We start from the raw sequence: 16,474 nt of genomic DNA, 5'->3' as shown, positions 1-16,474 counted from the left end.
TATATATATTTCTATTAATGAAAACTGTATCAAAATCCGTCGAGTGGATGAGAAGAAAGCAGAGATACTGAGAGAAATAAAAAGCGACTTTCTTTACTATTTACGCCGTGATGTCTTGGATGTCCTCGTCTAAGACATTAAGGCATCGTGTCGTTTGCTCTGATGACACACGAGTCGGTTTTACCCCCAAGGAGCGCGCCAATAGATGTAACACACCAATCAATTTAAAAATAGAAAATCTATAGTACTACTCTATACTCATTAAAGTATGAGCTAAAGCTTCCATAATATTCAACCTTACTAAGTATACATATATAATAGAATGCAATAAGTATTGAGAATTAAGGATTTGGAAAAAATATTGACAAGTATTTAATGTTAAAAAGATAAGCAGTTAGATCACATTCTTTTTTTCTTCGTGCTACAGAAGACAAAGTCTTAGGGTAGCTACGCATTATACGGTTAACTGGTACACAGTTAGCTACGATAAAAGTTAGTACGAAAAAATAGTTATTATTCGCACAGTGATGCACGTCTATCGCTCCGGCTGCTCAGAGGACTTTGACTGACGGCCGGTCAAATGATTGCTATAAGCAATACCCGGGTAATGTGTGCTGCTTGCCATTGACGGCGTACGTTCTGGTAGCAGATTCGGCATCCGGTTAGCCGCAATTGCAACCTCATTTTGTGGCTAATCTAACGGTCGTACGTAACGCGGCTACCCGCTCAGTGGGCACGTGGCCTTAGACAAGTTGCTTTGAAACGAATATGTTCAGTAACATACAAGTAAAAATACATTAAAACTGAATAGTAACTGCTCTCTGGAAAAAATAAGAATTGCAAATTTCGTGCTAACAAAATCCTTGTTAAAATTTAACTTTGAATAACGTTTTTATAAATCGAATGACAATGTAGATAAGGTTAATTTATGCTTAGACGAAAATAGAATTGGAAATATTATGGAGAGACGTTATCTTTAAGGGGATTGTTCACTTACGATTCCAAATGTAAGTTGAAATAAAAATATTAAAATATTATTCTTGAATCACATGTTTTTTGTTAGCTGCTATTTTTTTTTTTGCTAAAATGTATGAGCTTGTCTAACAAATGACGACGAAAGGCAGTCGAATAAAACTTAATAAGATAAATAGATACATTGGAAAGAAAAATCCATAGATGATCAAATCTCTCACAATTTAAAAAAAACATTTCCAAGAGCGGTGTTGTCAGGTAGCCCACCTAACAGTTATAAAAGTTTAACAAACCCATTTTCATGAATGTTAATCAATGCGAAATTTACCTTATTCATTAAAGATTGTTTTTAATTCGCTTTTATTTTTTAATTTCAATTTAAATTATAATTAAAACCTATTTGTAAACGGAACTGCTTGTGTGTACGCGCCTTTACATGTGTTCATATTATTGTACTCCAGCAGGTCGAGGGTTATCTGTGTTTTTGCGTCTGTGACTCGGTCTTATTATGTTTGCGTCTTTCTGATTAACTAAGGTTAGTGCGACTTCGCTTGCGTTTGATTTATAACTTTGTATTAAATTAGTTATCGTTTTGATATGTCTTCGGGTATCTCAAAAAAGTTTTAAGTAATCTGTTTTGACTATCCGATACATAACATTCATAGACATCTCTTTTTCTCATTCAAATTTGCTCCCTGTTATTTATGTTACTGTTTCTACATATTTACTTAAAAAATCTAAAGTCTGCTTCGCTTTATTATTTATGGTCAATACATAGAGAAAGCAACTCTACCAGATTATAAACAGCTATTTTTATAATTCTTATATATATAATATAATAAAATGTTTAAGATTGTTTTATTTAAAATGAATGAAGTTGTTTCCTTGGTGGTGGTTGATACAAGCCCCTCTGTGTAGGTAACACGCACTCGTCACATATTTACACAGCTTTACTTGGTATTGTTATGTTTCGGTTTGAGTAATGAGTGATCTACTCTAACTACATGCACAAGAGACATAACATCGTAGCACCTAAAGTAGGTGGTGCATTGGTGATTTAAGAAATGGTGACGACTTGCCATCAGAAGGTCTTGCCATGCCTACCTATACGATAAAAAACTTCGTTTTCAGTTAGCTCTCACTAAGTGAAACAAATCGTAGTCTACGTAATCTATGTTTTTCTAGAACTGCTTCCTTTATTGTCAGAGGGAGACTAACGAATCAATTGTTCTGTTGGATCTCTGGGGTGTTGTCCCAGCATGATTCATATAAATATTTGCATCAATAAACTCTCTGAACGATTCCCGATCAGTGATTTTATTTTATAATGTCCCTGGATCTGTATTTTCGATAATTTGCGAACTGATTGTAAGTATAACTGGTGACTGATCTGAAGAACTTTCATAGCATGGTTCCGGTGTCACGTAGCGCCTAGAAAGTACTTTTATAAATGATTTAGATTTTTCTATTTTGATCTTTAACTCAAATTATTCTCAATAATCTATAAACTCAATTGTATTGAACTCAAATAGGGTATTTATTAATAACGGTTCTTTTTAATATTACAGGCAATTACAATTGAAGCAGGGGAACGTAAAGATGGTTCTCGTCGGACAACAAGATACGATATTGATATGACGAAATGTATTTACTGTAGTTTCTGCCAGGTGATTTTTCAATTTTAAATTGCGACACGTGAATGTAACATAATTGTTAAATTTTACATGTACTCTGGGTACAGTAATCCAGAATGTGATGATTAAGCTACAATATAAAAATAAAATAGCCTTATATGGCATTGCATATATAATTCCATATTTGCAATTAACTTGCACATTTAATCAACTTATTGTATGGATGTGTTTGTGATTGATTAATCGGCAAAGATAGTTATACGTCCCGTCCGTCCCGTTTCGAGGTACAGGGTAGGTTTTAGTCATGTGGTATTGTTTATACAAAGATATAAAACGCTAACCAATCTATTCCTCTATACTGTGCTAATACATAAAACAAAACATCCCTTGTATTTTTCACTAATATATTTAAACGTCTCGTAATGTTTCTTAAACTACTGGGTCGAATTGTAAAGTGTTTAACGCAATATGTATCTCTATATATGTTATTTTGTTTGACGAGAGATAATGAAAAGTGGTAGAGTATTATACAAGCCCGTCTGGATGGTACCGCCTACACATCAGATATTTACCACAAATCAGCAGTACTTAGTATTGTTGTGTTATGATTATATTATATGGTTAATATTTCTTACAGCACCAATTACTATGGGCGTTGATGAATAAAGCAAATATAGTTTGCGTGTATCAGTAGTATTTTGAATAGCATTCACTTCGAAAGCTGCCGGATCGACAAATTTATCTCCGACAAAGTTAACATAATGAATTATATCTAAGAAAATCGACACAATATTAACATACTTCATTGTCTATGTTCGTACTAAAACAATATAGAATTTCCATTAGTATATAATTATAATTTTTGCTCGAAAAAACATGCAAACAAAATTTACCTGCATATAATATTTGTATTTATTAATATTATTTTGTATATATTTAGAAATTATTATCCATACGTTTGAGACTATATATTATTATTTGACGTCCAAGTCTCCAAGCGCAATCTTCTATTTTTCAAAAAAATGACGTCTCGCCGTAATTAATTTTGTATACAGCAAAGAGGTTTTATTTTGGCTCGAACAATTAAGAATGACTCGATCAGTGAAATGTTATACACGTTGTTTATATTGTTTATATAGGCATGTTTATGCTTCAAAGTTTTTGACATTTGCCATATTTAAAACTGTCCTATAAAGTTGTAGACAAAGTTGAAGTTTCTTAGAGTTTGAAACGAGTGTAAAAGGTGGATTCTTATCCGAATAGGATGACTGACGATGACTTTGATGAAATTTACAATGACGCTTGAAAACCAAGGAAAGACAAAGGATGCATTTTTATACCTAAAGCCTCCGACCGTCTGAAACACGTGGGCGAAGGCGCGCGCGAAAACTATTAATAATATCAACATTAGCATTATTATTTCGTTAAACACAGTCCAAAGATTAGGTTTTTTACCCACTAAGCGTAGATTTCATAGTGATTTATGATAATTCTTACCGTACGTAAGCACACTGATTACAATAGAGGTCGGGAGGTCTATTACTTGTGAAAAAACAAAAAACTATAAAAATCCTGTTAAGATATATTGTATATATGTCTTTTTACAGATTGGCGTTGTAACGTATGAAGAATCATAGTCAACTAGTGTCCTTTTACGAGTGAACATTTCCTGTACCCTAGACAACGTATATTTTTCAATTGCATGATATCGGTTGCGTAGTTACAAAAAAGCGTAAGAGATAAACAAAATAGCTTTAGCATTGATAGTAATAGGATGTCCCATATGCCCCGTAGCGATAAACCACATTGCTTAGATTGTATTGAACCATGAAACAATCTTTCAGCTGGGAACCAAGTCACTTGCTTAATCATTTCTGAGGAGGGAGGCAGGCTGTCGGCCGTAAAATCTAACCATTTTGTCATATCTTTACATTTTATTTACCTAGAATATAATTCTTAAAGCCATATCATATCTATATGAAAGACTTGTTGAAAAAACATCGACTATTTAATATCCAGGGATTCTTACTATATCACATATCGTATGAATATTATATTATATTATATATTATATTATATTATTAATGTAAGCCGAGATGGCCCAGTGGTTAGAACGCGTACATCTTAACCGATGATTTCGGGTTCAAACCCAGGCAGGCACCACTGAATTTTCATGTGCTTAATTTGTGTTTATAATTCATCTCGTGCTCGGCGGTGAAGAAAAACATCGTGAGGAAACCTGCATGTGTCTAATTTCAACGAAATTCTGCCACATGTGTATTCCACCAACCCGCATTGGAGCAGCGTGGTGGAATATAATGCATACCTTCTCCTCAACGGGAGAGGAGGCCTTAGCCCAGCAGTGGGAAATTTACAGGCTGATTATGTTATGTTTATGTTTATGTTTATGTTATGAATATTATACTTGGTGGTAGGATTTTTTGAAAGCCCGTCTGGGTATGTTGTCGTGCATATGTTTTTTTTGTACTTCTTAAGGTTGCCGGTCTAGCTCGCCGTTTACACGATATGCACACTTTTGTGCGTAGTGAAGTACATTCAAAATAGGTTATTGTTTTATAATTTAAGAATACAGAAATAATTTAGAAAACAGATAACTAATTTATTTTACGAGACTTAAGTTAGTAAGTCTAAAATAAATACTCAGGAGACTAAGAAAATATGTTTATTAGAACGTAACACAAATAAACGAACTAAAATAGACTATGAAAATGTAATCGCTTAAATAACAAACATATATATATATATAACTCACAATATACATGTTTATTTATATATAAGTCAAAACATTAATATACGTTTTTCGACGATAAATAAATGGTCGTCTTCAGTAGATTTTTATTTAATAAAATTTGAAACGTTTAATCGCTTCGATTGAAGCTACATATAATACACCCCTCCAATGGGAAATTAGTATCCATAATATCACCAAAAACACAATCCGCTCGACTTAGACTATTTCCATCACAATCTTTATATGTTAAATCAGGACCAAATTCTAATAAACGATTCTGACAGAGTTATTAGTTTCTTTATTAAATAATATTTAATAAAAGTGCACTTATGTAGTGTCAAAAATCAACCATTACTTTTGAATAAGCTATTCGAAACCTGCGTGGAAGTACTGAAGAAACTCTACCGATTCAAAGTTTTTTCATTGAGACGTTAATAGAAGTAATGACTAATGAAATATTTATTTATTCTACTAAATAAAAAGTGTTCCTAGAGTAGCTGGAAAATAGTCAACAATACTTGAACAAAGTCAGCGACATTCACTTATAAAATTTGTAAATATTTTGTTCAGTAACATTAGCCTGGCTATTTTGAGACAACACAAATATTTACAAATTGTTCTGCAACGCTAATACGAGAATAGTCCAATGAGTTAGGATTTGATTGCCATAATTATTGTCTTCTGTAGCCATTTTTTAAATATCGAGTCTAAATTTATTAATGTATTTAATTTATAAACAAATATACATAAAATATATGCCATATTATACAGCACGTTTCGGAGAAGGTTTTACTATATAATATTGAACGCATCGCAGTTTCGCCCGCTTTATTTAGAAAAGCTATTGACGTGGTAATCGTGAATTGTTGTTGAATTGTTCTTGTGATTATAAAATATTATTTTTCTTTGCAATGAAATACGCTTGTCCTAAAATTTGTTAAGGAGACTATTGCGCAGGTAATTATATCATACGTATGTATGTGCGCATGTGATGTGTATTTTCAATTACGACAGTTAACTTTTTTATGTATATGCCTCAATGTCTCTCTGCTCACGGGATTGTAAAACTATGAACTACCTAACCAGACTTCCCTTTGACTATACCAGTGAGAATTTTTGAGACGAAAAATTCAATAACGATAATAAAAAATCTGTATATAAATGTTATCAATAAAACAAAAAAAATACTTCAAATATAATTTACTCAAATTCATCAATCAATAAAGATTGTTATGATCGAGTTTCGAATACCGGGCGAACTATACTTTATATTATTGTAGTTAATAATTGGCATTAGAGAATATTTTTCACTAGATGTTAAACATCTATAGAATTCTCTTTCTGTTAAATTTTAAATGAGTATTAATTTGACAAAAATCCAAGGGTACAGGATCGAACCAGTAACTTCAAATTCGACTATAACATTAATTTATTAATAATATCAAGGCTTAAAGTCAAAGTAACTAAAGTAACATACACTATGTATGCGCAATACCAACATCGTTTACAGTTCTGATTATTTCCACGTACGTTCATTTTACCTTTGAAATATTTCGTTGCATTCGTCGTTGGTTGCAAAATATTTACGTATTCAGCGCCAAAACTGAGGCAGATACACAAAGACAACCTAAATTTGAAACGGTTACGTATTTTAAGAACCTACATACGTTAGTATATGTGAATACAATTGATGTCTTCAGTTTCATGTGGATATGTACTTATATTAAGGTATTAAGGTATACTGGCTCGTTGGTCTAGTGACTCGTTTAAAGGATATGTAAGTCGCAAGTTCAAATTGTGGATGGAATGGAATAATAAAAAGTTTTTGGATTAAAGAAGTTATCTGTATCAGCTTGGGGGTTGGAAGTTAGCAGTATTTACACTCCCGCGTACTCAAGCCTCTCTGGTCGTGACAGATTGTTGTTTCATCGGATTATAAGACTGGGACAATATTGAGTGCATCTGTGAAATAGTTGGTCATCGGTCAAGGGGATACAGTTGGTATGAACAAAACAATTAATCAAAGAGCTACAATATTTATTATTATTTATGAACTATACGTACATCATAACCGATGATAGCGGGTTCAAAACCAGGGAAGCACCACTGAATATTCATGAGCTTAATTTGTGTTTATAATTCATCTCGTGCTCGGCGGTGAAGGAAAACATCGTGAGGAAACCTGCATGTGTCTAATTTCAACGAAATTGTACCACATGTGAATCCACCAAACAGCATAGTGGAATATGCTCCTAACTTTCTCCTCAAATGGAGAGGAGGCCTTAGCCCAGCAGTGGGAAATTTACAGGCTGTACTTGTACATGTTGTACACACATTTTGTACATTTATGAACTTGATGTATTGAATTTACTCTTAGATTACTGTTCCTCGGTTTAGAATGTTGGCGGAACGAAAGCGAGCTATGCAGAGCACGTACGGACGACCCACACGCCTCGATGTGAGCGGGTTATCCATAACAGGGCACATTCGTCTCCGTCGATGAACACGATCACGGTGATGTCTGCATTTTTACGAAATATTGCTGTACTTGCTATGTGATTCATGTATTGGACGCTTGAGTATTCTGAACTATAACGAGGGATATATTTATAAGCGCATTCATTCGAAATTTTCTATTGATATATTTTATTTCTATAAAATTTAAATTATGACCGTATAAAGGATCGGCCAATATATCTAAAATCAGATGCCTGGCTGGATGCGGAAGGCAGGCACGGAGAGCTTGGGAGAGTCTGTTATCTAGCAGTGGATTGCGATTGGTTGACGATTTTTTGATATATAACTATATATATTATATATTTTATTATTTAATTTTTTAATTTAATATGGACGGTACGCAAGCAAATTATTGATCTACGCCTATAACACTAGTAGACATTGTCAAAGCGCTTCCAGAGGGACTAAGGCATTATGTACCTACCTGTAATAATATTGGCTTACTCATCTTCCATCCCGGAACAAAGCAACACAAGATATTGCTGCTGTGTGGTAGATAAATTGGCAAACAATAGATTAACTGATTGCCTACATAAGCCATACCACTAGTATTTATATATTTCATGACTAAATAACATTTTAAAACTTTAAGATGTTATCACTGAGAAATCAGACGGAATATATGCAACAATATATATTAAAATATATATATATATATATATATATATATATATATATATATATATATATATATATTTCAAAGCGATAAATATCTTATAAATAACATAGTTTTATTATCATAATAGTTTTATTTTCAAATTAGAATATAACAATTCTCATATTGTTAATTGTTTTATTCTTCTGGGTTCACGCAAAACCACTAATCCTATTTGTACGGAACTATCATATAATATAATATATCTCGTAGATCAGAATGGACTTTAAGGTCATATATATTTTTAGTTATAATAAGATTTATCAACGTAGTTGAATCTTCTGTCGTTTTCAGACGATCGCTGGTAATACATGGACCGATATTTACACGAGATTTGTAGATATTTAAAATGTTTAGAAAATAGAAAAGTATTTTATATAAAAGTTATTATGATCTTACGTAATCAAAAAATCGAGAAGTTTCCTAGGATATCTCTTTGGAACGAAGTTGCTTTCGCTATACATGACGTATCAAATAACAGACAGATTAAAATATAATTGACGTTTGAGAATAATTCAATGACAACCAAAGAAATTATTAAAAAATTGTTTAAATAATATTATATAAGCCGTATATAACAGGTAGAGACAAAGAAAAAGAGGCAAAGTTCGCCTGAATAACGCTTTTTTCTTAAGTGACGTTTTCTGCCAGTTCAGAAATATGTATATAAAAATAATAATAAATATGTTATTATACATACATATATACTAACCCTTACTGGGATTCAAATGTCCTACTACCGGAATAAACCAGGACGTAAAATATATTATAAGTCATATTCCCTTGTAATTAAAAACTAGGTTTCCTTTATCACACTTGGTATATTGTTATAGAATTGTAGCTTTTAATTCAAGGTAAATAAGAGCCATTTATGTATATTATGAGAGCTGTTTAAATGTAAAACGTGTGAAACATATGTTTGATTGTATCGTCATGTAAGTTATGGAAATAAAACAATAATATCCGGTGTCTTTGCTTAGAAATACGTTGTTTGAATGTATTCAGGACTTTGACTATGGAGTTATAGCTTTATGTTCATATATAAGCATAATCGAATTATTTCGATGAGGCAAAGTAAAATTAAATGAATCAACAAAACGAAAACACTGATCGATATTTTACTTCATAAATTGTTATTGTGTTTTTTTTAATAAGTTTTAAGAATAACTTATACAAAATTTTTAACTAAGCTTATACTTATGAAGCTTATGTACGTACAGACATATCTGTTATACCTAATTCACAATATATAATAGTAAAACGATATGATTAACTCGCATTTGAAAGATAAAAAACATTTAATAACAATTTAACTAAAAAAATATATCTACATAGCTATAATTTTAATATTACAAACAGCACTGGAATATTGTATGTCATTGTAATTGGTGATAAAATTCAGATATTTTCTATTTTTTTACGTCTCAGTTGTGCTCGTTAGTTTGATAACAATGTAATTTTAATTAAATAACGATTACTATTCACGGCAGTTGACTTCGACAAATGCAATATTAATTTAATTTAACGTATAAGCGAAAAATTACTAATCAAACTGTATAAATAATTCAAACTGAAAACTTATTGTTAGAATTAAGCGATTTTTTTGTAATAAATGATAAAGCGTATATATTATAAATATATTTTTGTGTACTCTCTGTAAATAAAAGTCCTGTTCGGCAAATAAAGTGTATAGTAAAAATTAGGTACGACTACGAGATACGACGTAACTTAACATATAATTTTTTTAAGAACAACATTTATGTTACGTACGAACAATAAAATACTCATTTATAATGTTAAGATATGTACTATTAAATATTTCGTAATAAAATTACAACACTTACTATATTTTTTATAAGTATATCCTAATAAAAGTATTTCCTAGTAGAAGTTTAATGGGGTAACTATGTCATAAGTATAATAGGATTAATTTAAAAAAAAATACTTTCTTTGACAAAATATTAAAAATAATTAATTAATGAAATAATCAATTAATGTTATTTGAGTTTAAAAAATGTTAATTGCCCCATTACCAAATAATAACAGAGTAATTGAAATTCAAATAATTCAATTGATCGCTATATCTAATTTAGTTAATAAACTTTTAAAACCAGTTTTACATTCCATTTAGTTGAGAAATAACGTTTTATTGGCTTGCAATTTATATTTTTAAATTTACTTTAAGTTAGATGGTTGATGATGCTAAATATATTTATATATGTTCTGTATTTTAAATTTGGAATTATTCAAATTGTATAAGTTTAAGTTAATATAAGAAATAAAAAAGATCATGTTTTCTAATCATTGTATCAAGTTATGATATTATTAAATGTAATGTATTTAAATTTTTGATCACAAAGTAAATGTATGACTACTTTCTAGCGAATTTGATGTAGTTGTAAAAGACAAAATTGATTATAAAAATAATTTAAAAAAATATTACGTCTATCTCACTTACCTGTCAACATTTCCCGCCTTTTCTCGTTCCGAGAGTAGACCATTCATATCGAACATTAAAACTTTCACTGTCACAAAACATAAAAGTCACTTTACATATACAAGGCATCAGCAGCACCGTTTGAATAAAAACTTTTCTGTCGTAAACTTTTTGATATGTCGAACCAATATTTAGTCTGTACTATTGCGCGGGAAAGTAAGAGAAATAAAATAAAGGTATACACGTCCGTTTTGGTCAAGACTCCATGCGGTTGTGTTGACGACTGCCGCGTTCGGACGAGACTCGATCCGACGGGGTAGAGAACATAAGCGCCTCGTAGACACGGCGTATTATTTTATTTACCACTATATTTTATAATTAATTTCTGAAATTATATTTTTGTTATTTTATTGCGAAAATGAGTTGGGAATTCATGGATTTATGAAGCGACATAATTTAATGAGAAAAATTATATTATATTTAAAATATGATATTTTATTAAGTAATTGTGTATTTTGCTATAAAGAAATGTGAATGAATAGACTAAATAATACTATTATAATCATTATATTGCTATGTCGCATTAATTTCGGCGCAGTATATAATTTTCTTTTCCATTAATCTCACCTTATAATCATTCACATACATACCTGGAAATCTTCTTGTTTGATATTTATAACAAGAAAATATTAATGTATAAGGAGATTTATTTATATAGTCATCATTTGTTACTTTTTTTAAGCCTTTAAGTAAGGCTTTATTTTACTGAACTAAATAAAGTTTAAATATGTAATATTTTTATTAAAATCTAAAGAATGTAACACGAAATCCAGATCAAATATTTATACTTATAAATTCCTAATGAATTGTCTGAACATGTTTATGTATTGTTAAACATACAGCAACCTGAAAGACAATCGTATTACAAATTGTAATATATTGATTTTTATATCTCTGTTAACTTAATGGATATACAAATGACATGACACGTCTAGGAATAACAGTAAGTCTATGTCCAACCAGTTGCTCAAGCCACGTTTTGCGCGACGATATGCCTGAACCCAGGCTCTTCACTGGTAATAAGGCACAATGACAGCTACCTAGATGCGATGTGTAGTATCTCGTTATATTTATAAGATGACAATTGCATTTATATTAACTACAATGCTATTGTTTTACTTGATTAAATATAAATGTTTTACTTTGAAGCGTATCATTGTTGCAATACTATTTTTATTAATATATATGTACTTATCATTACAATTGCATTATATACGGATAAACGGGGACACTTAGTTTATACTTAGGACCTGCTTTTGAAGAAAAATGCTAAAATATATTTTTTTAAAAAAAGCTTCAAATAACTTACATGTAAAGTCACGAAGTGCGGGTGTCCTCTAACAAATAAGTGGAGTGTCTATGAAGTATTCTCTTAAAATAATCTGATCTTTTTAAACTTTCGCTGACATCGTGACTTCGTATACCATATATTGAGCAGATCTTCGAACGTAACTGATTTTTATAACTGACGGACTCTAAAAAACTATAAATAGCTATATATTTCGTGTTATTTGTGTCATATGAAAATGTTAAAAAATTATAAAGGAAATTGCTCTTAATCGGTTATTATGACACCTTAAAGCGGAGTTGGGCCGGCTCTATTCTGATCGGTAGACTAAAATAGAGCTGTCTAAATATCTTAGTAAATTAATTAACTTTAAAAGTTATTCCGTGGGTAGTAAGAGCCGAGCTAAGTGAGTTTTTTAACCGCGTCTATTAGATCATATTCAATTAATTAAGAAAGCGCCTCAACGGGTGGGTGGTTAAGACCAGCTTAATTTCAAGAAAACTATCCCAACAGCAAAATCATCCCGAAGGGTAGTGTAAGGTAGGTGGCCAGTCGTAAAACCGTAGTTTACTAAATCAGATAATCGAATTATTAAGAAGTTTAGACAGTGGCCAGCCTGTGATATTGATATTGATGTCTCATATCCTACCACGGCAAAAGCCTTCTCTTCTTGTAAGGATTGGGATGGAACCACCAAGTTACTCCAGTGTGACTTGGTGGAAACACATATATATATATACATACATATATATATATATATATATATATATATATATATAGCATATATGTTATCGCTGAGCATATGATGAATTGTATCGAGCAAATGAAAGCTCAGTCGTGTTTATTCAGATTTAAACCCGCGACCTTTGATTAATATCCACGTGTGCTTTGATCTATCTATCTATCTACTAGGGTATGTTAATCTGAGCTGAATATAATTAATGTTGATTTAGAAATTGTTTTTGAATCCAATTAATTCGCGCTAACTCTACATTATAGGTGTAGCGTTAACGTAAAAAATATTTAAGAAATACTTTGAAAACAACTTTTGGTATTTACATATTATTTTTTTCAATAGCTGTTACACTGCTGACGGTTTTATTTACAACATAGGTGGACGAGCAAATAGGTCACCTATTGGTAAATATTAATTATCGCCCATAGACATTGGCGCCGTAAGAAATATTCAGTATTGTGGTTTGGTGTTAGAAGAGCTACCCACACGGGCTTGCACAAAAGCCATCCACTAAGAAAATTAATGTTAATATTTTAATTATGTTAAACTACTTGTTGATTCTTCATCTATAACAATAACCAATTACAAAATCTAAAAGCAATACATTATTACTATAAAAATTACATAACGTTTCAAAAATTGTAATGTTGTTTACATCTTTAAAGACGTATCACTTAGAATGTTACCCACGTCCGATATTAATTTTAAGTGCTTAGCGATAAGATGATGGTGTAATTTTTCCAAAAATAAATAAATAAAAAAATCAAACGTCGTTTTATTAAATCAAATGTTTAGTCGTGTTGTTTAGAGATGGATTACCATCAACCACCGTGTCGGTTTAGTTTCGATACATTATGTTGATTGGATTGTATTTTATATAAAGTATACATATACTATATTTTGATAGTTGATGCACTAAGTGCTGATGATTAAGACTAATACAGAATTAAAAAAACGAAAACCGAGTGTATTATAAACTTTAAAGAAATGAATAACTGAGTCGTACGTTAGTATATTATGTTGTTGCGATTCAATATAGATTGTGTTATTATAAATATTATAATAGAATCAATGACATAAAACTATGTTTGCACTCTTATATTAAAACGTCTTAATGGACGATAATAGAACGCCATTTGTGATCTAATATATGTTTACAATATTTTCCTCGTTATGTTAATGGTATTATTACTTAACCCAGTAGTTGTCTTGTATAATATGTACGATAGAAATTGTCATGGCGAAGCATTGATAGGTATGTGTATGTGCTGCAGCGCCATCTTGTGGCGATCTGTCATTAAGTGGATTCTATGTCCATGGAAAAATACAATAAACACGGTAGCTAAGGCTACCGGGGAGGAATAGCCCGGGTAAGGAGGGCAACCTCGAGGCCCGTACCCAGCTCGGCCCAGGCCAAGCAGGAAGACCTCACTAACTGGAAAAATACATATATTTATTTACCAACTTTCATGGAAATTGATCAAAGTAAATAAAAGTGTTTATTGTGTGTACAATACTTTATCTATAACAGGTTAGGAATCAAAACCTAGGAAGTTACTAGTAAGGACTAGTACTTGTAAATATAGATGATTCGTGCACTTTAAATAAACAGCGTCAGAGAAGAAATGGTTATCTATATACTATTTTTTTTATCGATTATAAAAATCGCTACAATTAATTTGTGTAGTTATCAGTATTAATAATTTTGTGCCGGTCCAGGATAGACCAGACTGAAAAAATAATGATATTTTAGTCGACAACGTATATCCTCAAAATTCGTATAATCGAGATATTTCGATATTAAATCCATGAAATTCAATGACATGTCAGTTCAACGGGCAGCCATGTTTGACAAAAGGAACTTTCCGAATACTTTTGAACGTATGTTGATTGAAATGCCAAAATTAGTAAAAAATCCTTTTTTTCGCCACTTAGATAGATAGAAAATATAGATATTTGATAATCGTAATGTGGAACAACGTTTATGTTATTTAAAGTTTTCATATATTGAAAATTAAATGATTAACTGTACTTATTTAGTTTTATTTATTTTACCCGACTTTAGCCGGGATCTCATTTAGTTATATACATATTTCGTTAAATGTTTTCTTAAATCTATGTTTGTGGCATACAATATATTATTTATAACTAATAACTAAACAATAGAAGAACTAATTTTTAAAATAATTGTCTATAAAGACAATTATTTATTCGGGTATAAACCCGAAATATCGTACGTAGGCCTTCTATAATCATTTATTTCCTCCTATTAAGAAAAAAAAATACAATATTATATATTCATACAAAGATTATATAATGTTATTAAAATATATCTATTACAAAATCCAGTTACTCATACGAACTGACTATGGAAAAACTAGGATTGTCGGAAATTCGGGAAAGCGTAGACCATGATTAATAATAATAATTATATACATATATAAAAGGAACATGGCGAGCGGCCATGTTTTCGACTAGACCAGTAGCACTATTTTATAAAAAACGAACTCGACATGCACTCTCAGTCCTCGCGTATGCCACCACTCCGCCGTTACGTTGAGTGCCTCCCATCAACGACTTAATATCACAAAAACTGTCTAATACAGAATTAATAAGTTATAGTAAAATCTGCGAACTGAACAATGTTTGTTAAACGCGCACGAAGTCGCGGGCACAGCTAGTTTACAATATAATAATTATACCATTTATGGAATACTCGTATCTTCACGATTATTAGCGTACCTTGATACAAAGTAATAACAATGCAAACTACATTATATCATCACTCAAAACAAACGTAATCATATTTTTTCCTACTCCACAGTTAGATAAGAACTACGCTAATTCTATAAAAGCAATAAAATCTGGAGTTATTTCTGAAGATTTATATTCGCATAGAAATCTAACCTAGAAAGATTCAAATATTTGGCATTGGAATCGATCGATTCCCAGTTCTCTGTCTATCGCAAACAAACATATATACATTCTCGAAATAAACGCTATAGGATTTCTGTGTTTGCTGAAATAAGTGTTTTCTATATATCATTGAGATAGGATTTTGTTTGATTACGAGTATCATTTAATATAGTAAATATATCTTTATTAAACATACGTATTTTACTCGCTTAATATTTGTCTAAACGCTACACTGGTTCGCAGAGAAGTACTTCAGAATATAGAAGAAATATTATGATTATTCGAACTTCACTTAAGACAGTCATGCTGCTTATACTGTAAGGGCTCAAATTATCGTTAAAGGAACTCGTAATTAATATTTATATGGAATAAATGAATATAATTGTATATGATTATTATATGTGTATTTTTTACAGATGAAAAAAGTTACTGAATTTCTTGTCGCTCGCGATATAATAAACGTTTCGAATCGTTGGTTGCTCTACATTAAATTCAACCCTGTAGTGC

General features: G+C 31.0%; 1 protein-coding gene across 2 annotated transcripts in view; it reads right to left on the bottom strand.

Annotated features, from left to right (window-relative positions):
* Positions 1 to 16,474, bottom strand: part of LOC113404615 (calcium/calmodulin-dependent protein kinase kinase 1) — a 177,094-nt gene that overhangs the window by 84,468 nt on the left and 76,152 nt on the right. Inside the window, exon 1 of one of the 2 annotated variants that reach the window (XM_026645549.2) lies at positions 10,989 to 11,250. The exons of the other annotated variant lie outside the window; for it this stretch is intronic. Within the exon in view, the coding sequence (XP_026501334.1) occupies positions 10,989 to 11,044 (56 nt within the window). The 5' untranslated portion in view covers positions 11,045 to 11,250. Of the gene's footprint in view, positions 1 to 10,988; positions 11,251 to 16,474 lie in introns of those variants that run through there. 2 annotated transcript variants of the gene reach the window in all.

The sequence above is a fragment of the Vanessa tameamea genome, chromosome 21 (assembly GCF_037043105.1).
Source record: "Vanessa tameamea isolate UH-Manoa-2023 chromosome 21, ilVanTame1 primary haplotype, whole genome shotgun sequence".
Classification (NCBI taxonomy): Eukaryota; Metazoa; Arthropoda; class Insecta; order Lepidoptera; family Nymphalidae; genus Vanessa; species Vanessa tameamea.
The sequence above is the reverse complement of the archived record's forward strand: the minus strand, read 5'-3'. Positions and strand labels throughout refer to the sequence as shown.